General features: G+C 38.7%; 2 protein-coding genes across 2 annotated transcripts in view; one reads left to right on the top strand and one right to left on the bottom strand.

Annotated features, from left to right (window-relative positions):
• scara3 (scavenger receptor class A, member 3) overlaps positions 1-904 on the bottom strand; it is a 51,654-nt gene extending 50,750 nt beyond the window's left edge. Inside the window, exon 1 of the mRNA XM_055635817.1 lies at positions 160-904. The gene's annotated coding sequence lies outside the window, so the exon portion shown is untranslated. The remainder of the gene's footprint in view (positions 1-159) is intronic.
• A 47-nt stretch (positions 905-951) lies between these two features.
• Positions 952-25,710, top strand: clu (clusterin). The gene is given in 9 exon segments (XM_055635818.1): positions 952-1,109; positions 9,235-9,362; positions 12,552-12,700; positions 16,114-16,278; positions 20,253-20,640; positions 21,467-21,595; positions 23,481-23,680; positions 23,682-23,702; positions 25,489-25,710. Coding segments are annotated over 8 exon segments (1,350 nt in total). The 5' UTR covers positions 952-1,109; positions 9,235-9,286.
• The last annotated feature ends 2,263 nt before the right edge of the window (positions 25,711-27,973 follow it).

Consider the following 27,973-nt stretch of genomic DNA (forward strand, 5'->3'; position numbering starts at 1 on the left):
TAAATGTTCAGGATAACGTGGTGTCCATAGATACATACAATTCATTGCTAAAATGATTACTGTACGAACAGTCTGTGTCCACAAATTCAAATGTGTATTAAATTAAATTAAAACCTTCTTGTGTTATTTGGAGGCAAAAAAAATGTCATTATTACATACCTACTTGTTTTCATCGAATTTTCCTTCGTGAAAACATGTCTGGAAAACGCAGACTGCAACCAAAAACTTCAACTAATCCTTCTTGTTCTGGAGCCTGAATAAACTTCCTCAACGAGAAAAAAAACAAACTGAATGTGTTTTCGTCCAAGCGACATGTTTTGCATTTAGAAAGCCACGACCTCGCATTATTTTTACATGACCATTTTCAGAGGCGCTTGCACCAGCCACCGCGTTGAGAGCTAACCCGGGAACCACAATTGGACCAAGTTAATCGTTAACAACGATCTTTGGGCTGGGAATGAAACAGGATCATATTATACTGACAAGTGTGCTTTTAAAGTAGGATAAAGTTAGCCAATCGCTCATTTCAACTGAAATTTCTGAAATGTGGAAAAACAAAACGTGACAACAATAAAACGCAGCATCACAGCCAACACGTGTGAATGCAATAAATCTATTCTATTAACTCGACCTTGCAAAATAATATTAGTTATATCAATGTAATGAGATGATGTTTCTGAACACCAGCGAAAGTGATCAGTGTCAAGTGTTGTATTTCCAGTGAGGTGTTGATTCCTGGTGTTCATGGATTTCAGGTAAGGTGTGAGAGGGGGTGAGATGGTACAAGTGCAAGTATGTACAAGTCCAAGCAGCCCCCTGGACGGCCCGCTAGCTCAGCTTGCCACCGAGCGGCCGCAGCTTGTGTGTTGCCGCCCACTGCTGGGAGAGGGCGACATCTGCAGCGCCAGTGGCTGCCTGTGTCCATTGGTCGGGAAAAGACACAAACAGTCCATCTCGACTTTTCCAGAAAGACCCAGAAAGCTGTTCAACAATGCGTATTTGGTGACTCAACAGTAATTTAAATGTAACCTTGAGTCCCAGCATAAAAAGGCCCCAGCATCGCTGGAGAGGCGGAGATCAGCGGGAAAGGAAGTCGGCTACTGTGTAAGGTATGGATGAACGCAAGAAAGAGGAGCTTTCGGAAATGATCGCTAATGATTTAAGAGAGGGCTACTGCTGCTGCTGCATAAATGTATTTAGAATAGACTCGGACCTTTATTATAATTAAATGGTTTGATTTGGGAATGTGATGCTTCACAATATAAAGGAATGCATGAAAGGAACATAATTTAATATAAAGGCTAAGCCAAACAATGTTGGCATTTGTAAACATGCATAACAAGACAACAGCTTTTTATATTGAATGAATTGCAGGTGTAGCAAACTGTTCTCAGTTTAGTTGCACGTTCTTATCTTGTCTAATGTAAACAATTCTTCTTTTATGACAATATTTTATTTCCTAACTCGGCTCATACCTGAGGTTCAGAACGTGAGGGAGAGTTGAAAAAGGTCTGACCTTAGGAGGTAGGGGTAGGGACGGACGCTGATGCTGCAGAGAGACATTATTCGCAGTGGGAATCAAAATTCCTTGCAGTGATGCTAATTAATATGATCACTTGGGTGTTATTATTTAGTGTGTTTGCAACATCACATGAGGGAACGGTGGTAATGAGGAAGTAGTGGTTAAATCCTTAGCCATTTTGATAAAATAATTTAATAAAAACTGAAGCCTGGAAATGATCAGATCGTAGATTCATCATTTTTGTATTGTATCAAGCATTGTCAATGTTGTTTAAAATCTGTTTGTGAAATGACACACTTTAGGCACACACAATTAATCTCCCCTCCCATAACTGTTTAATAGTTGCAATTTAAAATAGTTTGGATCCACCCATATTCGCACAAGCGAATTATCTAGGTTGGTTAAAATGAGGGATAATAATAAACAGACTCCCTATATAAAAAATGTAGTATAGTGGGTAGGAGAGAGAGTGTTGTTGTCCCAAGCTGGCTGTGATTCCATGGGGTTACCATCAGGTTTTTTTTCACAGTGGGTGGATGTTTGTAAATGATGCATATAATAGATGTGAGGCAGCAGTGAGCATTTCCCTTTTCAAGGGAAGAGATCACACGTGGGTGTACGCAGGAGAGACAGGGATAAATTGCATAGACGTGCTCTCGCTATTTGTCTAGCTGAAGCAGATTGCTGCCCCCTCTTGTCCAGACTTGGAAGAGGAGCCAAACGGAAAGAAAGAAATTGCGAGGTATTCGGTTAATATTTTTGTTTTATATATAAGCAATGCGATGTTGTAGATACCAAAGCCTGGTTTTCCTTGCATTGTCGTTATTATTTGAAGTAGACTTTGTCAGGCTTTCTCTCTTTGGCTTTCGGCCAAAACTGCAGTCGCATATTCCATGGAAGCTGCCGCATTCTGACTGCACCTTGGGGATTTTTTTTTAGACCAAGAGTTACGTGCTTGTCGCCACAAATGACCTGAACTTTGATGGACCAGATTCATTAGATTAATGCACATGTAATAACATATTAATTTGAAAATAAAATGTTTGTGTTTGATTCTGGAAACAATGACTTTGTCATCTTCATGTTTTAATCATGTTGTTTTGAACTATGTCATGAACCACCCCGAGATGCATATCTAAATCGGAAACATTCGCAGAGTTAAAGAATAAGATCATTTGCTGCCAGACATCTTTGTAAACAACATGGTTCAGTATTTTGAATTTTAATTTTGCAATCATAACATTTTAATCAAAAAAATAATTTGTTATGGTATGTACAAAGTGGAATCGCCTACCTTTTTCAGATGACTAGATGCGATCAAAAATAACTTTGTTTGAAAATACAGTAATGTAGAACGACATTATATAACTAAAATAATAATTGAGTCTGGCAGAACTACATGTAAAAGGCTCAATTTCTCATGGAGAGGGTATAGAAGATGCTTGATTGGGAAGCATATTTTTATATCTTGCACCAATTTGTTAATACTACTTATTTCTACAAACGTAATATCTTCTTGTATTGGGCATTAAAAAAATCTAAGTCAGCAGTGATCCCGAGTATGTCCGATGTCAAAATTGATTTATGGTGCATGAGTTGGTGATACTTTTTAATAAAATGGAAAAATCTTCACTGCAGTAATGGGGACTGTTTCATGACCTCTGGTTTCTCAATTTTTACCAAAAATGAAGAAAAAGCGTATTCAAGTAAACAAAGTCTTGAAAATGGCAATTTATTAAGGGTCTAAATATTTTGTTATCCGATCTTTTGCATTCACCTGGAGGATTAGGTATGACCTTGATGTACGATTTCAACAGTCCCACAGTATTGGACAGATGCAAGCCACAACTTGGGTTATGGTTTGCATGGAAACATTGCATCTTGGTTGCAAAAACGCTTCTATTGAGCTAAAACTGAAAGCAAAGAGGCACTGCACATCACCCATATAGATTAACAATAAATCCAGATGTGTTAGGAACAATTACAACTATTAAGTTGTAAGTGCTAAGTCTTTGTAAGAGCTTCAGGAAAAAGATCTCCAGTTCTGATGATCAGATCATGATTTCCCCCTTGCTTTGAATTGCAAATAATGGGAGGAGCTTGGATAATTTTGCTGCAATTAATTGCCTAGTGTACTCTGATAGCACTGCCAAAAAAACACAACCTCTATCAACAAGGACAATGTGAACCACAGGCTGCCTCTAGCCACAAGGACAATGGCAGTAGGTGAATAGGAATATCACCACGTACTGGTTTCCTCCAACACAAGTAACACAATATCTGCAGTTGGAAATATTATCCCTGGTCCTTCAACATTACCAAATCATGGAAGTCCCTACCCAACTTTACTATTTTGGGTCTCTACCTGAAATGTCGCCTATTTCTTTTCTCCATAGATGCTGCCTCACCCGCTGAGTTTCTCCAGCATTTTTTAGTTAATTACTATTTTGAAAGGTCATTCGTCCTTCTCAAGGATAGTCAGGGAGGGGAATAGAAGATGGCCCTGCCAGAAACATGCTCGTCTTGAAATGAATAAATAACAAGTACTTCGGTGCTGCATACTTTCAGCTAACATCACAGTAATTTACTGGATCAGTGCAACTTCAGAACAGCCTGTGGGACCAATGTTGGAGTTTCGTGTTCAGCTAAAGCTGCTCCTGGCCAAGGTGCTTAAAATTGCAAATTTAAATTATAATATTTTGCATTCCTTAGTATACGCATAATAAAATGGAGAAATAAAAGTATACATTTTTGAGCAGTGGCATTTGTTCAATAAATGCCTACATTATTTTTGTAATTATTACATTTATCAGGTAAATATTTCCAATGCCTGACTGCTTATTTTCTATTAACTTGGCCACTGCCGATTTGTAAATGGGATAAGAAAAATGGAGCTGAGGATTTAACAGCCAACAGATATTTTCAGTGAATACAATCATAATTACGTCAAGTAACTTTTTCTTCTCTGTTGCTATTGAAGATTTGCATTTTGGAATTCAGCTGCTTAAAGCATTTTACAGCAGATCACAACAATATTTCATTTGTGAATCATTCATGGGTCTAATTTTGTTTGATTAAAATCCAAGTACAGGTACTTACTGTTACGTGATTTTCTTCTTGATGACCTTTTATTTATTTGTCTACATTGTGTAGACATTGCCAATGTCGATATTTATTATAATTCCTAATTGCCCCAGAAGTGAGGAAGGATTTGAGGATGAACAGATTATTTTACATATAGATCATATCAGTTGAGAATATCTAGTTTCCTTGCTGAATAAAGATCAGTAGACCTGATCGGTCTACTTTTGAAAATGTGATGTTTTATGTCCGATATTACGAAGACTTCCAGATTTATTTAATTACTTGAAGTCTTTGTAATATAGGACAAAAACATTACATTTTCAAAAGAACCGATCAGGTCTACTGGTCTTTATTCAGCAAGGAAACTAGACACTTTGTTCAAAAACCAGATGGCATTAAGGAATGCCTTTCAAAATGCTTGTGAATCTCAAAGGTCTGGTGGAAAATAAGTTTATTGAGGTAATTTAGAGATAGTAAAGAGTGAAGCTTTTATGATTCATGCATTTGGACCAATAGTTTACAAATGTTGATTCTTGTTGACTTTTATTTACTCTTTAGTACAGGTGCACAACCTTTTATCCGAAAGCCTTGGGACCAGACACTTGTCGGATTTCGGACATTTTCGGATTTCAGAATGGAAGATTTTTAGCGTAGATTAGGTAGGTAGCGTGGGCGGCTTGAAAAGTCGAGCAGCCTCCTTCCGGGAGATTTATGTTAATTACTTGAAGTCTATTGTAATATAGGTGAAAAAACATTACATTTTCAACCTCGCGGAGAACCGATCAGGTCTACTGGTCTTTATTCAGCAAGGAAACTAGACACTTTGTTCAAAAACCAGATGGCATTAAGGAATGCCTTTCAAAATGCTTGTGAATCTCAAAGGTCTGGTGGAAAATAAGTTTATTGAGGTAATTTAGAGATAGTAAAGAGTGAAGCTTTTATGATTCATGCATTTGGACCAATAGTTTACAAATGTTGATTCTTGTTGACTTTTATTTACTCTTTAGTACCTAGAAGTCTATTTGGATCAGACTAGCTTGAAGCCATGCCTGCCCTTTGAAGAAAATTCGAGGACAAAGCGTGCAACTCTGTTCTTGCCCTGTCAGAGAGATTTCCTTTATCATATCTACTTCTTCCCCAGATCTTAACGCTAAATTGTTTTCTCTTTCTTCGAGTTTTGACAGAAGATCACTGACTTGAAATGTTGACCCTGTTTCTCTTTCCACAGATGCTGCCAACTTTCTGAGTGATTCTGTTTTTATAATAGGGATATAATTATATATAGAATAATTATAATATAATTTTATTATATCTGATCCAAGGATCTCAATGCAGGAGCATTGGCACCCTCAGGAGGTGATCTTATTGACACATACAAAAATTATTGCAGGGTTTGATAGGATAAATATAGGAAATGATGTTTCCCTTGATGTGTCGTCTAGAGCCAAGGTTAAATAAGGTGCCAGTCATTCAGGACTGGGGTGAGAAGTAATTTGTTCATCCTGGATAGAGAATCTTTGGGATACTTTACTCTGTGTCTCATGTCTGTGTAGACTCAATCACCTGAAAATAATCAGGGAAGAAAAATCTATCTATATTGGATTTTAAGAGAATCAATGCATATGGCATTGGTGCAGGAAAGTGGCATTGAAGTGCGCAAACAGCCATGATCTTATTTAAGGTACATGGATGAGAGCCTGAATGGCCTACTCCTGCTTCTACTTCACATGTCATTATGCGTGACTATTATAATGAGAAACCAGCCATTCAGTTTGGCAATCACATCAGTGCTTGTTCAGGCTGTCCTAAATGTTCAAATGTCATCATTATAGTCCCTTACAAGAGAAATAGTGTTTGAGAATGGAATTGGAGCTTTCAGTATATCCAGTGCTTAGCCTAGTTGGGTGCATTCAGAGGTTGTTAGGATTTATTAAAAATTCTGCAGTAATGTATTCTGTTGCAAAATACTTATAATTAGGTCTCCATAATGGTTCTGTGCCACAAATAAATTGAACGGAAGTTTATTTTGTTATTTAGCACAGGCAAACTAAAAAAATCCAAAATAGGGGGAAAACAGATTTCAAAATGATGCCAGTAGCTTTCAGTCACAAACATGCATTAAATATTTGCAAATTGCAGATAATGACCATGAGAGACTTGTTCTTCTTAAAAGAAATGGTGAACAAATATTTCCCCATTAGTTGTTAACCCATACGTTGGAGTTCTGTAAAGTGTGTTGACCTTGTGATTGTACCCTTTTTTAATCTGGGCAAAATGATTTACTCCATTCATTGTTGCAGTTAGTAAAATATAATGTCCCTTGGTAACACAATGTGCTTACAAAGAGTCGTTGTTTACCGAACCTGTTCTCCCTTTACCACCTCTCTTAATTTCTCAACTGATAGACTCGTTTTCTGGTATCTAACCTTGAATGAGCCATAATTCATCTGTGGTATATCTGGTGCTAAAATGTTAATTAATTTGTTTGTTACAAGATGTACAGTAATACTTTATTAGCCAAGTATGTTTTGCATATGGGTAATTTAATTTGCCAAGTCATTTATACAAATAAAAAGCACCAGGACATACAAAATACATTTTAATATAAACATCCACCACAGTGACTCCTCCACATCCCTCACTGATGGAAGGCGAAAAAAAAGTTAAATCTCATCCCTTCTTTGTTCTCCCGCGGTCGGGGGCTTCGACCCTTCCGTTGACTAGACGATCTTACTCTAGTAGCAGGCGGCGGGCCTCCTCGTCGGGGATGATCCAGCTCCTGCATTGGGGGGATCTCAGCTCCCCCGCGCTGGCGATCGGACCCTGGGTCGAGGCTGGTCAAACCTTCTGCGCCGTTGGTCTCTACCCGAGACTGCGAGCACTCAATGGTAAAATCCACAGGCCGCGTTTGGAGCGATCCCAGGCCAGGGATCGACTCCGATTGTAAATCCACGCCCCACGGTGTGGCTCAAATTCAGTACCGAGCGAGGTCTCCAGCTTCATGAAGTGAGGCCGCAGAGCGACCGGAGATAAGACGCGGAAAACAATCGCATCTCCGGCAAGGTAATAGATTGGGGGGGAAAAGGTTTCCCCCGACCCCGTCCCCGTCCCCAACAGAAAACAAACCAGAGAACATTTACACAAACTTTAAAAACACACTAAAAATAACAAAAAAAGATGAAAAAACAGACAGACTGTTGGCGAGGCTGCCAATCGTACGGTGCCCTCCATACGATTCAAATTAGCTCTGAATTTGACTACTCTACTGTCCCTTTAGGTGGTCTGCCAGGGGCCATTCTCCAATCTTGAGCTCTTCCATCTCTCTGCAGTTTATATCCCTAACCTGCACCTATTTCTATTCAAACTTATTTTCAAAAGAAGTTCTTGTCTTCATGAACAAATCATAGCCTTGCGTCTCACTTATCGTTGTGTTCCTCCACTTAATTAGTCGTGTATGAATCTGCCACATTCCACCATTAGCAGTCGGCTGCTGATGCCCAAAATCTGCACTTATTTCTTCTCTTTATCCTCATTTGCTCTGATGTCTTTTCGTCCAGATTATAGATCGTATTATTAACATAAGGTGTACTTGCAACAATCTGATATTAACACCATTAGTGGTCCTGCCTCGTTCACCATTTTATCGTGAGCATGACATCCTTCACTGCACCGCTACATTTTACAACTAAGAAGCGTGGTGATGCCATGCTTCCAGCAGTGGGCGTCCTGCTCAACCAGCTAAACCCTGCTTGTACGTTGATTTAACCAACTTGAGCTCCTAGCTATGTCCTCTGCTTTCTGATACTATTGCTACATTGTTGTGATGTGTTGCTTGTGTATGCTGAAAACAATACAAAAATAACAAATATTACATTACTGAAACCAAACATAATACATGCAAAGAATATGTATGAGCTTGATGGAAACCTGCCATTTCATTTGAGGTTCCTTGTATTTGGAAAGTTTAGGGGCGTATAATCTTTGAGCTCCCCTCCTGTTCAGGTTAGTCTAAATGTATTAAGCATCATCCTGCAAAATATTTAGGTGGTTGTATTAAGTTGCAATTAAAAGAATTAAAGATGTCAACAAATAATGGCAGTGGCTTTGCAAATCTTTCCATCTTAACTTTTCAACTTTTTTTAAAGTGTGCTATTTCCCCTTGACTCTTTGACCCTAATATGTGGGTAGCACATCCAACGCAGGACCTACTGAAGCAATTTTACGAACTGTGATTCCGCTCCACCCGTCCCTCCAACCTTGAAGGCATCATGACTTGTAAAGGATCATCTTCCTATCTTATCAGCACCGTAGTGGAAAAAACAGGAACATATCGTCAATCCTAGATTTTCATTTTCCCAACATCAAAAACTTGAAATGGCTGGCTCTACTGAAATTGCTCTTTCTCCAAGATTGTTTTTGTATTTTTGAAACACAATTAGTAAGATAACTGGTTTACATCTGATAACATGTTTACATCTCCTGAGTGAAATGATGTAACAAGACATATTAAAATTGGTTCCTTATTCGTAGAGACTGCATCTTCAATTGACATAATTGATGGATTTCACATATTCTCTCTGGTTTGATTACATTCTAATCCAATAAACATTTATTTCCTTGTCGTTTAGATTGGAATTTGCTAGTCCCCATTCAAAGCAAGAGAAAAGAACAGAAGACATCATGTTGACCTTTTGGCTAGTTGTCCTGTTTGCTGCGAGTGAAAGTTTGCAACAACATCCACCAGAGAAACTCAAAGGTGAGTGGTGTTTAAGATGCTCAAGGTTAAACTCTCTAGTACGTTGTTTACTACCATTCTCACTCCTGGTTCACTCTTTATTTCACTCTCTTGAACTTTTTTTTAAATGGTGGCCAAAACCAAGCTTTTGCCCATGGACTGGCTGTTCATAGTTTTGATGACTTGTCTGTTCCTGAGCACCTCGTGTACCCCAGACTGTCCTTGATAATGAAATAAATGTCAAAACAGGAGAAGATCCCAGCTCAGACATTGCTAGATGTTTATCGGTTGCTTTTCCATTTTGTAAAGTCACCAGAGGGTGCTATCACTTCACAGTTGATTGTAAATCCAAGGCAATGCTAATTGTCATTTATTGAAAAGTTTTTAAAAAAAGTATGCTGCACAACAAACCGCATCTTTACATCTCTGGATGTAAAGTGAACTCAGCACTGTGCTGAGTTCAATTAAGTGTTCTCTTGCAATGCATGTAGTGACATTTCCAAGTTCCAACAATTACCAAAATAGTCTTAATTTTATTTTGTGTAACATCTAGCCAGAATGATTTGTTTTCATCTTTTTTGTGGTAATAATCGGGATGCACATAGCAGCCAATGTTGCCTGCCCTTGCTTCTCTATGTATGGGTGGAGCTCGGGTTTTTGGTTACAGTGGGACTGACTCACTATGCTCACGTCATGTGTCAAATTTAACATGCAGAGTCAAGCATGTTGCAATTAATCAAATACTGGAGAAATGTCACCAGCAAAATTGTGAAAAGAAAAAGATTTGAAAAAAAAAAAATCGTTCTATGATACATTGAGAGTTAAATATTGTCAAAAGAATGAACTAGACCAGTCCCTTTATAAGTGATTAGTGCGACCACGTATAGGCACTTGTACTGCTAGTGACATCGCATATATTGCATCTATCAAAAGGATACAGAAGAGAGCTTCCTGAATAAATTAAGGAGTGAAAGACTCATGAAAGGCGTATGCGAATCATGTGTTGAAAACGGGTCCCTTGGCCCACCGTATCTATACCACTGGCTATCCCATCTATGAATCTCAAAAGGTACTATGTTCATTGCCTTCCAGCTATTTGACAGAGCCCCTGCAGTCTCCTTCCCTGCCTCTCGTATCAGCCTGAGATATATCTCATCTGGCCATTGGGATGTACCCACCTTTTAAGGGTATTTACTGTCTTCTTATACAGGACATCTAATTTCCTTTTCAATGGTAACTTGTTCTAGAATTGCACCATACTACTGCCTGATTTCTCCTACTGAAATGTCCTTCTCTTTTGGGAAATATTCATTTAAAATCTCGCCTAGATCCTCATCTATTTTCACTTTGGTCTCTATTGGGCCGTACTGTTTCCCTGGTTACCCTCTTGACCTTAAAACAGTGGTAAAGAGCTTGGGATTTTCCTTATCTGAGAGAATGTGTTAAATCTCTGAGTGGGTTCCCTTGAGAGATGGTTGAAGCAGCTAGTAATTATCACGTCATGTTCTAATTGAATTAATTTCAGAAAATATTTTATGTCAAAATGTGGACATGATATTTTTTATTTGGACTATTGGTTCAGTTTATTTGCTATTTTTAAATTAGCGTTTAGCAAAATTATTAATTTTAATTATTATTAATACTTTAGTCAAGAGAGGCAAGAACATTCAGCATTTAAGCACAATTGTGTTGATAGCCTTATCAGACCAGCAACAATTCTAGTGATTGCAAAGTGCAATTTTGTTGACTATTGCAGATTTCCTTCCAGTTTTATTTGTTGCCAGCATGCAGACAGATACTTACAGCTAGATCATTTTGTATCAGGGCTTTTGTTGGGATGAATAACTTTTGTTACACTGCGTTGCAAATCATTTTCAAAAACTTCAAAGTTCTGTCAGTAAAGCCACTGATGTGATATGGCAGAATTCCAGTTGCATGGGATCTTGTAGAATAGCTCACTATTGTGTCGATACGCTTGATTAGGTTGGTGTCCAATTGCACCTTTGCCCAAACTAATAACTTTAGTCTGAATTAATGACATCTGCATTTTCCTGAAGTTGAGTGGATTTTTAAATGTATTTTAATACCCATTCACAAGTTCAGGCTTTCATGTTTTTAATTCTTTGACAAAATGTTTTGCTTTTCATAAAACCATGCCATTTCTTATTAGGCCATTTTTTTTACACTTTGGTTTTTTTTTTATACCACCATAAGGCCACTTATTGACACATCCATCTGACAAATGGGATTTGTGCACTGGTCAATGGTTTAGTCACATTTTGACAAACTGATTCTGAAAACAAAAAATCTGCATGGTTATCATTTATTGCAAACATAAAGTTTTATTGATGGGTAAAACTAAGTCAGATTTTGGAATTGGTTTTATCGGTTAAAACTGAAAATTAAAGTCCTAATTATATATTTTATAATAATTCATTTTGAATATAGCATATTTGGATGCAACTGGTAGCTTTGGACCTTTGGTTTCCACAATAGTGATTGTCCCAAACATAATGGAGGGCACTGTACATCTGTGGATGATTAGTGATAACGGGTTTAGTTTAGATTAGCCTAATTTGTTCCTGATTAAATTGTTCACTTGTATGGAGTGTAGCTAACAAATACTTACAACCCAGCGGTATGAATATTGACTTCTCTAACCGAGTAACCCTTGCATCCATTCTCTCTCTGTACCCTCCCCACCCAAATCGTTGCACTAACTTCTAAGCCATCTTGTTGAATCTGGCTGTCTGTAACTCATTTTCACCTGGGGCACATCTGACAATGATTGGCCTGTTTCATTTATCATCATTACTTTTTTGCATATCTTTCATTCAATTGTTCTATATCTATATCCTCGTCTACATCTCATGTTTCCCTTTCTCCTGACTCTTAGTCTGAAGAAGTGTCTCGACCCGAAACATCATGTCTTCCTTTTCTCAAGAGATGCTGTCTGACCCGCTGAGTTACTTCAGCTTTTTGATTCTATCTTATGAAGAATAGCTACTTGAAGGCAAGGTATTACTGGCCACACATCGGTTTAGGAAATGGAATATATATCAGAGTGACATTATGTTTAGGGAAATGAGCAGAACATAGAGAATTCATTGGAACATTGAAGTTGGTGGGATGAAAATGTAATTGCTTGAGTAATTGCAGTCTGAAATAAAGGTTAAGTAATAACTGATGTTGATGTGTTGTACATTCTAGAACTTTCAACTGATGGACAAAAATATCTAAATAAGCAAATCGAAGCTGCTATCAATGGAGCAAAAGTTATGAAATCTCTCGCAGATAAAAATGACAGAGAACACCAAATGTTTCTACAAAATTTGGAACAAACCAATAAGCGAAAAGAGGTATGATGACATGTTCTACTGGTTGAATTTGGAACAACAGTGAAAAAAGAATTTTATATCACAACAGTAACACAGCCTTTGAAAACACATAATTATGGTCATTCTTTTTCTCATGACTTTCGATATGTCAGTGACAACCCTGAACTCTTTGGTCTTGAGTTAATCTATTTTTAGCCTTGCTTTCCATTGTCTTTTACAGCTTTAGCAGTAAACAATGGGATTCACTTTCTTAACCTCACTTCCTTGTGTTTTGTGAAGTGTTGTTTAAAGTCTTGGTCATGCCCCAATTATGATTTGCCATCTTATTTCCAGTTGCATAACTTGACATTTGACATAACTTGTTGAAAGTCATGTGTGCTTAAAAAAAATTGGTGTTTCCATCGTGTTCAAAGTTATAACAAACAATGCATTCAGCAGACACTGTCGTTGAAAATGGCTACATTAAAAGGCAAATTTACTCAAATCTATTCGCAAATGATTACACCATGCACTCATTTTTAATTGTATTATGCCCTTACAAGTAGCACAGACATTTTCAGCCAAAACTTAATTGCTAAATTATTTACGATTTTTGCCATCTAACCAAAAGCTGCCATCTATCTAATTGAAGGATGAAGATAGTGCCATTAAGTCTATTTGCATTCTTAACATTACTGGCATTTTTTTACTTAAAATGGAGTTCCCCCATTCTTAATTACTGAAGCTGATGTTCATTTCACTTAAATCTCGGGTAATTTACACATTGGGTATGTCCAGTGTCTGACAGTGTGGGTATGGAAAATAGATGGCTGATCCAAAGCTTTCAGTGCTTACATTTGTAAATACAAATATTCTCAGAGACTTTGGCAGAAGTCAGAGCTCTTGGCAGAAGAGATCTAGGCAGAAGCTCCTCTATCATCGTGCTTCTGGATGTAGCGAAAAAAGTTCCCATTCCATTTTAGTTTGGTGATACAGCGAGGAAACCAGCCCATCAGACCAATGTGTCTGTGCCGACCAGCGATCCCTACACTATCCTACACACTAGGGACAATTTACAATTATACCAAGCTCTTTGGAGTGTAGATGGAAACGAGCTTCCAGAGGAAACCCATACAAGTCACTGGAAGAATGTACAAACTCCTTACAGACAAGCAACCATAGTCATGATCGAACTCCGGTCTCTGGCGCTGCCAGGCAGCAATTTTACCGCCGTGCCACCCTGCTGCCCTTTTAAAGTTTCAATTGTTTCATTAACTTTGCCTCTATCATCTCTGGATTATGAACTATTAAACAATTTACTATGAAAGTAATCTGCTGATTAAGCTCCAAGCGATTACCTTTAATTTCTTTGTCACCTCCCTGTAATTGTGGTGTTGTGAAGTTGCATGAAATTGCACCACATCAGTCTTCTAACTTTGTCTCCCCTCCCCAAGATTGTGAAAATGATTTGCTGACCCAGCTGTTGATTTTTCATCTAATCTTTACCTTTTAAATGTTTCAAATTCTATCCACCCTTCTACTCCACCATCATAAGTGGCAAACTGAGTGTTGTTGCTCTACATTCCTGCCTCAGTTAAATTATTTAAATGGTTGCGAGGGCAATTCATCTACATGCCTTTGTTGGGCAATTGAAAACATTTGGGTGGTAGGCCGTGGAAGGTGTTGGGGATGTAATTCCAGGTGATAACATGTTTGATCTAGGCTTTAGCACTTCAGTTTCAAGTTTAATCTGATAGCAGATGCTGTTTGTCATCTGGATCACCGAGCAGGAATGATAATATGACACTAATAAGCTAGGTGCAGAAAAAGACTTCCCTCTGGTCAGACATAGTGTGTCTGCTGTTCCACCAGCACACGCTGTGAGGAGAAACCTAACATCTTGTGTCACTCATTTCCCTTTCCCTGAATCTCGGTCTGAAGAAGGGTCGCGACCCAAAACGTCATCTATTCCTTTTCTCCGGTGATACAGCCTGACCCGCTGAGTTTCTCCAGCTTTTTGTGTCAATCTTCTGTTTAAACCAGCATCTGCAGCTCCTTCCTGCACACCTTATGTTTAACTTATGTTCATTTTGCATCCCTTCTTAAACCTGACATGATACACAATGCAGAAGTGCAAGTGGTCTGGACAAAGAGGAGTTTAAAAAGAGACACACAGTTGACAAGGTAGAACAAAACTGATGTTGCTCAGGCTAGGCATCTAGAACTGGCACTTAGTCTCAGAACTAGGAGTTGGCTGTTCAGAACTGAGATGGAAGGTAAATGTCTTCACATGGATGGAACAAAGTGTCTACCTATTAGGGCTGTGGTAGTTCAGATCCTGAATATATCCATTAGCCACCTATCAATAGGTTCTTGCATACTGAGGGCACTGAGAAATATAGGGTTAATGCAGGAAAGTGACATTCAGATAAAAGATCAGTCCTAATCCTAATTGGGGGAAGAGGCAAGTGGGGCCAATTAGCCCACTTCAGCTTTGGTTTCTTGTGCTCCCTGAAACATCGTACACGTGTCAATAATAAACCTAAACCTTCCTGGGATGTCAGGACTTTCATATGAAGAAAGACTGGATAGACTCGGTTTGTACTCTCTAGAATTTAGAAGATTAAGGGGGGATCTTATAGAAACTTACAAAATTCTTAAGGGGTTGGACAGGCTAGATGCAGGAAGATTGTTCCCGATGTTGGGGACGTCCAGAACAAGGGGTCACAGTTTAAGGAAAAGGGGGAAATCTTTTAGGACCGAGATGAGGAAAACATTTTTCACACAGAGAGTGGTGAATCTCTGGAATTCTCTGCCACAGAAGGTAGTTGAGGCCAGTTCATTGGCTATATTTAAGAGGGAGTTAGATGTGGCCCTTGTGGCTAAGGGGATCAGGGGGTATGGAGAGAAGGCAGGTACAGGATACTGAGTTGGATGAGGGCCGAATGGCCTACTCCTGCACCTATTTTCTATGTTTCTTGTGCTAATTCAGTTATTTCCCACCAAAGGATGCACTGAACCAAGTATTTAATTAGATTTATTTTCCTTTCTCCCATTTGACGCCTAAATTGTTGGATTAGACTGGAAATTAAAACATTCCTTAATATTTCAAGCTTATAAAGATCATGCTTCAAATTATTCCAAACCACATCCCGAACTGTTTAAAAAATGAAAAGATAGCATCATGCTGACTATTGTAGAAGGAGTTATTATTTGAGTTCTAATACCAGTTGAAAAGATGATTTTGGGATATTAATGCAGTTCTCTGAAAGTGCACCGAATATACATAACCAATATATTTTGAGTGAATCGAGTGTTGAATGACTGAACTATCAAAAATTGCTATTGCTAACATCTATTTCATGGATGAAGGCAGGACAAATGTATTTGAAGTTAACCATGTGTAAACTATGCAGTGGCAAAGTAAATGAGTTTTTCTTTTTACTGTTAATCAGGAAGCTCTTGCAGCTGCCAAAGATGCTCAGAAAAAGCTGAATGAAGCTGAGCAATGTCAAAATAAAGAGAACCTCTGGGAAGAATGCAAGCCATGCTTGAGGCAAACTTGCACACAGTTCTACTCTAGAGTTTGCAGAAGAGGCTTCAGTATGGTTGAAAAAGAAGTAAGTAATATGTAAGAAACCTTTCCGTTTCTGTTACTTAGATTTTGCGTTAAATATCTTAGTACACTTTCTAAGTATAAATTTTAGTTACCGGTATGCTATTAAGAGACATGCCATACAGAAAACGGCTTTTTGGCACATTGTATATATATGCTGACCACTAAAAATGTGCCTATACCAATCTCATTTTCCAGCATTTGGTGTGTACTGTGTATGTAGTGCTGATTCAGATGCGAATCCAGACTCTGCTTGAATGTTGCCAGAGTATCTGCCTCCATTTTCTTAATGGGTGTTCCAGAATGCAACCAGCCTTTAAATGAGAACATTTCTTCCTTGGATACACTCTAAACTATTATTCATCTTAAATCTATGCCCTTTGGAATTAGATAGCTCTACCATGGGGAAATGATTTGTGCTATCTGCCTAAATTCTGTTTAGCTCTGCCAGGTGCTGTCACTGCCACCACTGCCACAGTGGCATGAAATACTAGCCCAGCCTATCCACTCTCTCCTCATGCTTGGGATGGAATAGTTCATCCATGTGAATCTCCTCTGTGCCCCCTCTTGGTGTAACTGTGTCCTTCCATTAGTGTGGCAAGCAGAATTGATCTGGCCCAACCAATGTTTTGTGAATGTGTACCAATAAAAGAGCCACTCCAGGTTCGTGCTAATGAAGGCAAGTAACTTTATGCCGCCTTTGCCATCTGTTCTGCCATTTTCAGTAATCTTTAGGCTTGTACACCAACATCCCTTTGTTTCTTAATCTTCCCTTGAGCTCTATCATTTATGTTATATGTCCCACCCTTATTTAGCCACAAAACTGTACAATTGTCAAGAATAAATTCCATCTGCCATTGCTCTGCCATTTTACCAGGTGATCAATATAATTATCTGGCCTTTCTACCTTCCACAGCTGGCTTTGAACAGTTGTTCTATCAAGTTAATACCTATTATCACAGTGTGCTTTGAGACATGGGAGTATGTATGCAGTTGAAAGACCAACATTCTTGACCTGTTCCTCTTCATTGTGTTCTTTCTATATAATCTAAACTACATTCTGAAGACAAGAATACAGTTTTTTGAAGGAAGAATTAAAAATGGAATATTAAAATCTGCTATATATATATATATATATGGCCAGTGGAACATTGTGCACAGTTTTGTGTGGCTTTTGCTACATCCCATAGAATTAAATAGAAACAGAGCATTCCTGAGAATATCCTGTCTTGGCCATTGACAGCATCAGCCTGCATCTAATAGAACTGAACACGTAGAAAAAACTGAAAAATATCACAAATTGAGACCTTGTAGCTTGTAACATTGTGAAGTTCCTCTTGACACATCATATATACATAACTTCCGAGACACCCCCACTTGTATTGTTAATAGAAAAGTTTTAATTTATTGCTATCATTCCTACCGAGATACAATGGGGGAAAAAACATCCAAATTGTACAATGCGATTATATCAACAAATGTAAAAGAGACCATGCAGAAAATAATATTACAGCCACAGAGAAATTGCAGAGAAGTCAAAGAAAAGTCAAGAAAAAATAAATGCAAGGGCTGCAAGGAGGAAGATTGGGAATTATCCTAGGCCCATGAGAGGTCTATTCAAGAAGCTGTTCCTGAATCTGGTCATCTTCTTGCTTATGGCGTGCACAGCCTAAAGTTGTAGTTCAACTTGTTCTATTTGATCTATTTGTTTGTGCACGTCGTGTTGATTGCATTAGTCGAAACAGGGTGGACCACGTGAACGTTGCAATCTCCCACCCCCCTGAATCTGGTGATACATGCTTTCAAGGTTTTGTATTTGCTGCCAGACAGGAAAGGGGGAAGAGTAACTGTGAGTTCTCTTTGATTATGTTAGCTGCTTTACTGAGGCAGCGTAAAATTGAGTTGATTTGAGTAGTGGGGGGGCATGATAGACTAGATAGACACAAATCTCCGCAGTTTTTTGTCATTTTGGGCAGAACAATTGCCTTTCCAAGCTCCGGTGCATCCGGATATGATGCTTTCAATGATGCATCTGTAAAAAAAAAAATTGGTAAGAGTCCTTGGAGGCATACCAAATTTACCTTCTTCTGAGGAAGCAGAAGTGTGCTTTATATATACCTGGGAACTTGAAACCCTCAACCATCTACACTTCAACACTGGGGCATGTACTTCATGCCAATGATCAGTCCCTTTGGTTTGCTGACATTGAGGGGGAGGTTATTGACTTGACACCATGTTACTAAGCAATCTATTTCCTTTCTGTGCTCTGTCTCATCATTGTTTGAGATCTGGCCTACAATGGTGAAGTCAATTGCAAGATAAACAGAATTTGGCAGCACAGCCATGAGAGCATAGAGAGTATGGTGAAGTGTTGAGAATGCAGCTTTTTGGGGCACTTATGAATTATCGTGGAGTATGTTTTGTCCTCTGTCCTTACTGATGGAGATGGTAATGACACCATCATCACAAGAGGTCCTGTTCAATATTCATCATGACAAAATAAATTATTCTTAAAATCGCTGTTGATTAACACCCTTATTTTAAAAAAAGTTTGCAATCTTTGTAGAGTTTCACTTGCCTTTCAGTCATACAATGCCTGTTTAACTCCCAGTGCTCTATGAAGTAGACTGGAAGTAAACCACTAACGTACTTGGAGGCAGGTGATCAGGTTGGAAGAACTCTAACCAAATTAGTTAATTTTACTCTAAAAGCAATATTTCATCCAATAATTAAAGCAAACACTCGAAATGCTCGGTAGGTCGTGCAACATCACCTGAGAGCAACTAGTATAATGTCTCAGGCTCACAAGAAACTTTTTGACATGAAATGTTAACACTCCATCTCTACAGATGTTGTGGGGTATTGTCAGTATTTTGGGACTTTTTAGATTTCCATTTCATTTGCCTACCCTTGTCCCTGGGTTTCTGCTGCCCCGCTAGCCAGGTGGACCAGCCAAATAATGGGAGGTGAAAACGTTTTAAGGAAATCCTCAATAATTCATGCATTCCTTCATTAGGAGTTTCACACTTTTTTCAATGTTTGCCACCAACTATTGTTCTCACCAAGCAAAGCAGTATTCCTGCTCCATGCTGCTTTGACCACAGACATTGCAAAAGTATAGCACAGTAACAGGCCCTTTGGCCCACAATATCCATGCTGAACATGATGCCAAGTTAAATCAATCTCTTCTGCCTATTAGTGATCCACATCCCTCTATTTCCCTGTGCCTACCCTAAAGGCTACTATTACACCTGCACACCCACACCCTTGGCAACATGTTCCAGTTGTTTGCTCTCAGTTTTAAGAAAGACTTGCCCCATACATCTTTTAAACTTTGTCCCTTTCACCTTAAAACTGTTCTCTCGTCTTTGACATTTCTACCCTGGCTATGTGCCACACCCATGCCTCTCATAAATTGATGTCATTCTATCGGGTCTCTCCTGGACCTCTAACACTACATGAAAAAAAAACATTCCAAGTTTATCCAACCTCTGCTTATAGCTAAAGCCCTCTGAATCCAGGCTGCATTGTGGTAAACCTCCTCTGCATTCTCTCTGCATCCTTCCTGTAATGGGGTGACCAGAACTGCACACAATTCTCCGAATGCAGCTTAACCAACGTCCTACGGTGTTTTATCGTGACCTCCTGATTTTCATACCCCAAGACCAATGAAGGTGCGTATACCATATGCCTCCTTTACCACTCTTATCTACTTGTGTTGCTGCTTGCAGGAAGCTATGGGCTTGTGCTCCAAGATCAGAAGGATGTACAGAGATGCATCACAGGAAGGACAAAGAATGTTTTGGGTGCAATTCTTGTATGGGTTAATTGAAATTTGCCACGCTGGTATAAGTGAACATAAATACCTTTGGCGTTTTAGTTTATCAATGCAACTTATTTGGAATGAAAAGTAGGCTGGGAAAGAACTGCTATAAAACATCTATAGAATCTGATCATCAATTAATTTCTCCCAAACAGGTTGAAAAATTCCTTAATGATACACCAGCAGTTTCTGTTTGGGTTAATGGTGATAAACTGGACTCGCTGATTGAAAAGAATGACGAACTGGGTGAACAATTTGAACATGTTGAGAGACGGTATGAAGATATGGATGAGATGTTCAAAGAGAGTATGAAGGTGTTTGAAACGATGGATAGAATGCCCAGCAGTCCCTTCGACAGCATTGGAATTTTCCCAAAGCATTTTTCCTTGTTTCCAGATTACTCCTTTCCCCAGTTTAGACCCAATGTCTTTGATGGTCATGGAATGCTTTCCTCTTTCTTCGACATGACTCAGAAGATGTTTGAGAGATTCCATAAAATCATTCATGATCCCGAATTAAATAAAGAACCATTTCCTGAGGAAGGTAAGAAATAATTATTGGTACCGTTTTACTTGATTTTAAACAGATGTTTTTATAAAAAAACATAAGTTTTAAATTTGCCTGCAGCAATCTTTGACCAACCAACAGAAACATACATCTGAACATTCAGATTTAAAATTTGGAAAGGTGACAAATACTTGTCAGACAGTATTGCAAAGGGGGCATTTGTCCTGGCTTGGCCTGGGCGTGTGGCTTGCAGAACTGGGCTATATGTAGAACTGCCTGTGAAGTGATGCACAGTTTATCGTTCAGTTTCTATTCCACTATCGGGTTCAGTTGCTGAAATGATAAACAGCATTCATAATTAACCAAAACCCTTGGACTGAGTGTTTGGGGGTGGGGAGAGATGTAATAGTCGTGCTTATTATTTGGATTGGTCTCTTTCTCATTAGACATAACATGCTGTTTGACCTCCCAAAGTTAATTAGAATTAATGAAGAGATGAACTGAGATACAAGGTTGAAAAACTGCAATGAATGTGCAGGGTAAATGTACAATTGGAAAATGAGCTTTAGTTATAAGTGCAAGGTAATGTTTTTGAATCAGAGATTCAGCTCTGGTCGATGGTGACAGCAAAGCACCCATATAGACAAATCTGACAGTAATCCTATTTTACACACCCCACATTCCTATTACGGACACTACCCTCTGATTCTACCACTCATCCACACCCTAGGGGAGATGTTTGTGATCATAAACTCCAGAGAAGATACATTGGTAGAATTGTATTTTTCCAAGCTGTTCATTCTCTGAATTGGTCCACAATGTTTCTGTTTTTAAATTATTCTTTTCATTTATTTTAATGTAGAGGAACAAAATGTGACAAAATTACCAGATGGGCAGGATCAACTCATTTGTCATGAAATTCGTCGGAACTCATCTGGCTGCATGAAGCTTTCCAACAAGTGTGAAAAATGCAAGGAGCTCATGTCTTTGGGTAAATTAATACATTCAGACAAAGATGCGCACAAATCTATTGTTAAAAAGGGCCATTTTGTAGGAGATTGTGATTTTATTTGAATATAATAGTTGGGGGAAGTCTGTAAAGTCTACAAGCCGTCTCAACTGTTAAAGCAGCCAATACATTACAGTAAAATCAAAATAAGTGAACTTAATTATTTGGAAATGTCAAGAGAATTCCCTAACCTTGCACAGCTCTGCATAAAATCCCCAAGGGGTAATGTTAAATTATTGGAGGTAATTGGTGTGGGGGGGGGGAGATTTGATAAGAATCAGAGTACAAGTAACTTTGTCGCACAAACAGTGGTAGGTGTATGGAACAAGCTGGTAGAGGAGGTAGTTGAGGCAGGTACCATCACAATGTTTCAGAAACAATTAGACAGGTACTTGGATAGGACGGGTTTAAAGAAATATGGCCAAACGCAGGTACTATAGGAAGGACTAGTGTAGATGGGACATGTTGGCCGATGTGGGCAAGTTGGGCCTGTTTCCACGCTGTATGACTGACTCATTCATCCGAGTCAAACCATCTCTGATCTTGTGAGATATAACGGATAACTTGGATAACTGGTGTCCAGGCAAATGCTTATTCCTCAACTAATGAACATTAATAATGTGAAAACATTACAATTAGTTATGAATGCAAATACCATATTTGCTCACATAAACATTTTCTTTAGTTTAGAGATACAGAATGAAAACAGGCCCTTCGGCCCACCGAGTCCATGCCGACCAGTGATCCCCATACACTAGCACTATGAAATGAAATGAAATGATTCAATTTATTGTCATTGTCAGTGTACAGTACAGAGACAACGAAATGCATTAAGATGCATTTACTACATGCTACATACTAGGGACAATTTGCATTTCTTACTGAAGGCAATTAATTAAACCTGCATGTCTTTGGAATGTGGGAGGAAACTGGAACTCCCAGAGAATACTCACGGGGAGAACGTACAAACTCCATACGGAGAGCACAAATAGTCAGGATTGAGCCCAGGTCCTCTGGTGCTGTAAGACAGCAGCTCTACCACTGCGTCACCATGGCACCCCAGTTTGGGTATCATAACAAGACCCCTCCACAAATGTTGTAACTACAACTGTTTTGAAAAAATGTAATTCTTGTTAAAAAAGGATTTTGAGTACAAGCACACCTGGAAAATATTGATGTATTGGGACCAGAGGAGAATGGAACTAGAATTTAATGTAAACAAATAGTATACCGAAGATAGACACAAAATGCTGGAGTAACTTAGCGGAACAACTCTGGAGAGAAAGAATGGGTGATGTCACCCATTCCTTCTCTACAGAGATGCTGCCTGGCCTGCTGCTATTCCAGCATATTGTGTCTATTTTCAGTGTATAAGAGCATCTGCAGTTCCTACTTACACAAGCAAATGGTATAGATGTGATTAAATGAAAGCTAGAAGGACAAGATACATGGGGGATTGTGCTAATGGATGAAATGATTCAGCGGATAAAATCTAATTATTGAAATCGATATAAATAAAGCTAACATAAAATAAAATTATGTTAATAATGATTTGCATTAATTCAACATGAACAATGAATTGCAGAGGGCAGTGCTAACTTACCTACTTTTGAAGTAGCTAACATTGGAAACTAGTCAAGGTGTAAATTGCCAATCCGCAACAAACTTTGCTTATGGTTATACAACATTTTTTTTTCCTTTCACGTTTATACCCAGATACATCCTATATCTTGCTAATACCCAATGTTTCTCAATTGGACACTTACAAATTTGAAATTCTGAACAAATCATGATTCTGTTGATAATAAACCTGGCACTGGTTTAACAATTTGGATATTTCTATGATTGATTTTCTCATTTTTTGCAGAGTGTTTTGACGCCAATCACAAACCACTACGGAAGTCATTTGAAGAATCCCTCTCAATGGCAGAGAATTTCGCCAGGAAATATGATAATCTAATGGAAGATTTTCAAGAGTACATGGAAAATAAAACAAAGGAGTTGGACTCTCTTAACAAACAATTTGGATGGGTGTCTAAGTTGGCAAATTATACAAAAAGCCCAGATGGGATTTTTCAAAATTAAAGCAGTAAGTTTGTACATTGACACATGGCAGGGGTTTATCATGTGGATGTGGTTGTATGCTAGGAATTAATTTGTGTAACATTTAAAATATTTATGCAATAACAGAATACATTACTTTTTTGGGACGAGTTTGAACTATTCCAAATATCAGGACATGCAATCTATTCTATAATTCATATGTGGTACCACTGCAAAGTCCTCGTACAGGATTGATTGGAGCATACCGGTTAAATCCAATAATTGTCATACAGCATGGAAACTTGCTCTTTGACAAAACTGGTCTTGCCAACCACAGTACAGCTCGTTTCATATACCCACTACCCTTTGTGTGAAAATGTTCCCACTTGGGTTTCTATTAAATCCTTCCAAGTCTCACCTTAAACTTAATGCCCTCAGGTTCTTTTTCCCCTACCCTGGATAAAATACTCACTGCATTCACCCTATCAATTCCCCTCATGATTTTATACACCTTTATAGGATCACCCTTTAGCCTCCTGCGCCCAATCTCCCTATAGCTCAGGCCCTCGAGTCCTGTCAACATCCTCACAAATCTTCTCTGCACTCTTTCCAGCTTAATGATGTCCTTCACAGAGCAGGGTTACCAAAACTGAACAAAGTACTCCAAATGTGACCTGACAATGCCTTGTACGACTGTAATATAATGTCCTTAACTTCTACACTCAAAACCTGTCTGAAGGTCAATGTCCTTTAACACCCTATCTGTTTGTGTCACCACTTTCAGGCAAGTGTGTACCTGCAACCCTACATCCCTCTGCTCCACAACACTAAACATTCCCCGACCATTCACCCTGGTTTGACGTCCAAAAATGCAGCACCTCTCACTTACCTACATCAATCTCCATTACCTATTCCACTGCCTATTAACTCAACTGATCAAGATCCTGCTGCAATTTTTGATAACCATCTTCACTGTCAATGATAGCACCTATGTTAGTGTCAGCTGCATGTATATTTTTCTGCTCAGGGTATTCAACTGCAACCATGCTGAACTCTGGATCTAAAACACCCTCCTCACCAAAATAGTAATTTACTCATCAGTTGCATAAGGACTTCTGCTTAATGCAGCACTTCTTTGCTTATCCATTTTTTTCACTTTTGTTGTGAAACTCTATGATGCGGGTTTGTTACTCCTTTGAATTTGTAAATGCTGAACATTGAAGCAGACTTGTACCTTTTTTTACACTTTTTTTTGCTAACCTATATGCAACAGATGATTTCTATCAGAGTTCAGAGAGGCCGAGTTATAGTAGGAATTATGAGCTGACAATTTTTATTTCCGATATATGTACAGATAGTGATTGTAGCTGGCATGCTGACTAGCGTTTTAAAAAAACCAAACAAAAACATTCTGATACTGTACAGCTCGGCTGCCGTTCAAAGCCTGCCTTTAAACGGCCAAAATAATTTCCTTCCTCCTGCTTTAACACTGAACCTTGGGTAGCTTTTCCACACACAGAGGGTGGTGGGTATATGAAACAAGATGCCAGAGGACATAGTCGAGACAGAAACTATAACATTTAATAGACACTTCGACAGGTACACGCATAGGAAAGGGTGTATGGATATGGGCCAAACGCAGGCTGACATCTTGGTCGGCATGGGCAAGTTGGGCCGAAGGGCCTGTTTCAGTGCTGTATGACTCTATTCCAATTACTACAGGAAATGCATGATCCCATCATATTCATAGCTGCTCTCTTAGTCAGAAGGCTGTATTTTAAACCAATTGTGTACAGCTAACGAGAAAATGCATTGTTTTTTTTCTTACACAGATAATGTCAAAATCTGAAAACAACAACAGTACATCCAGCATTCCTGATACCAATGTCACTGTCCAGATATTTGATTCACCCCCATTTACTTTTGCCATCTCTGGAGACTTCAACTGGGATGATGTAGAGCTCTCAGAAATGCTGTCACAGAAAGCATTGGACCTTTACAATGAGAGGAAGATTTTAGGAGACTTACCAACTAATCAGCTGGAAACCATGTGAGCATCGCATTTTTCTTTACTAAAGCACTTATTTGCACTCTTCACCTCTAGAATTAACAATTCATGTTCCCTCACTCATTATACATTTAAGGTCATCCAATCCTGCTGCATATATCCTAACTCGCTGAATGTAATTAGTCCATCATTGTCAACCTTTCCTTCAGGTGGCAAGAGCCAGAGCTCTGTAACTCTATTCCTAAACACCTCTCCCCCCCCCCCCCCACCTCATCTCTCTCTCATTTTATTTAATCCATCTTTTTGCCCAGACAGTAGTTATCAGCATCAATTTCTCCTTTGCGTCAAGTGCTTAGTTTAGAGATAGTGTGGACACAAACCCTTCGGGCCACTGTCCACACCGACTGGTGATCCCTGCATATTAACACTATCCTACACACACTGGAGACAATTTTTACATTTACCAAGCCAATTAATCTACAAACCTGTTCGTCTGGTGTGTGGGAGGAAACCAAAGATCTTGGAGAAAACCCACGTGGTCATGGGAAGAATGTACAAACTCCATACAGACAGCACCTGTAGTCGGGATCAAACCTGCAAGCTCTAAGGCAGGTCTAGACTATCGTATTTGTATTTGCCTCAATTATGGCATACGTACACCCAGCATACTTTAATACTCCCAACCTGTCAAAGGCCCCCACCCCCGCCCAACACTTCTCTTCAAGCAAACCAGTAATTGCCCAGAAAATAGTTGCATATTTAAAGTGATCCGTTCCCAAGCCCAATATTTTAATTTTGTTTTATTGGGATTCTGCAATGCCTACAAGATTGTAAAAACACTTTCATTACTGACATTGTGTACTTGTACATTACCACAGAGACATTGAGCAGCCCGTGTAGCTCCTTAAAGGGATCATTGCTATTCTCCCAAACTTCACTAGTATGGGATCAAAATGTTATTAATTCTTCTGCTCCACCATGAATTGACACTAAGACGCTACACTTTGCTGGAATGCTTTCCCGACACAGTTCATTAAAAAAAACGTGCACTTTGCAAGAGCTGTATAGCAGGAGATGCCAAGTTTTCACTCCTCTCCATGCCATCAATAAAATGAAGACCAACAGTCAGCTTGGTTTGGTCTCAAATTCTGCCACTCAGGTGGGGACCACAATTTTTACACTCACTACCATTCCATTTAACTGGTGTAAAAATCACATATACATTTACTCAGGATCTATTTACTGAGATCACATTTCAGATTTAAAAAATCAAGTCTGCAATTTATTCCATCAGATAAAGCATAACAATAAGTTTAATTTGACACCTAACTCACTTTCATATCTCAAGTAATAAAAAAGTTATGGCCATTTTCATACTCGGAAATTAGCATCTTGTTCCCTATTGATTTTCTATGGACTTAACAAAAAAGCTGTGATCGTGGACAGTCAAAAGCCCATAACCTTCTTAAAAATTAAGAGAACTGAATGAAATTTTCAGTTATCATAGATTGAAGCATTCTGAAACAAATATAAAATAATCTTACTTGGATGACCTGAAATTACAGCATATAATTAGTTAATTACCCAATAGTAGCTAATTTCAAACTTCACTTACTAGACCTAAACATCTATCCATTTCTTAAATAGCCTAAATGTCCAAAGATTATTCACAAATAATTCACAATATAACATGATTTTTATATCTAATTTACATTAATTTATAGGCCAAATGGAAGGAATTTAGTGTTCAATTGCTGTAAATAAATGCCCATTTAAATCGGCTTTCTAGTGGGTTCCTGTGAACGCGCTGGTTTAGAACGTTCACATTGCGCTGGATTTGTGTCCTCAAGTGCCCAGAAAAATACTGCGGGATATAAAGAGCCCAAAATGAACTACTCGCTATAGAAAACTTTATATACAGGGTTATATACAAGCCCCATTTAATGTAAAAATAAGGTACATACCTTTAATTGTTTGCTTTATAAAACCCTGGGGCTGCAAGAGGTTGCGGAGTGAGAGAGTGATTTATAAACTACTATAAATATTATACAAGGCCATAAAAACTAATAATACCTTTTGCGACGGGGTCTTTCAGCGATTTTCCGTTAATGATTTACTAGGCTGAACATTTTCGATTGGAACAGCCTAGTAAAAATCGCGTTTTAAACCCGCCCCCTCTAAACAGCGCCACACACACGGGGTAGGGCAGATGCTCAGCCACGATTCAGGTAGGTTTTGTAACATACCTACAGTAATGTCTGTGGCTCATTTCTCTACAAAATCCTTAATATACAATCAACTTGAAGGTT

The sequence above is a fragment of the Leucoraja erinacea genome, chromosome 5 (assembly GCF_028641065.1).
Source record: "Leucoraja erinacea ecotype New England chromosome 5, Leri_hhj_1, whole genome shotgun sequence".
NCBI classification, from domain to species: domain Eukaryota; kingdom Metazoa; phylum Chordata; class Chondrichthyes; order Rajiformes; family Rajidae; genus Leucoraja; species Leucoraja erinaceus.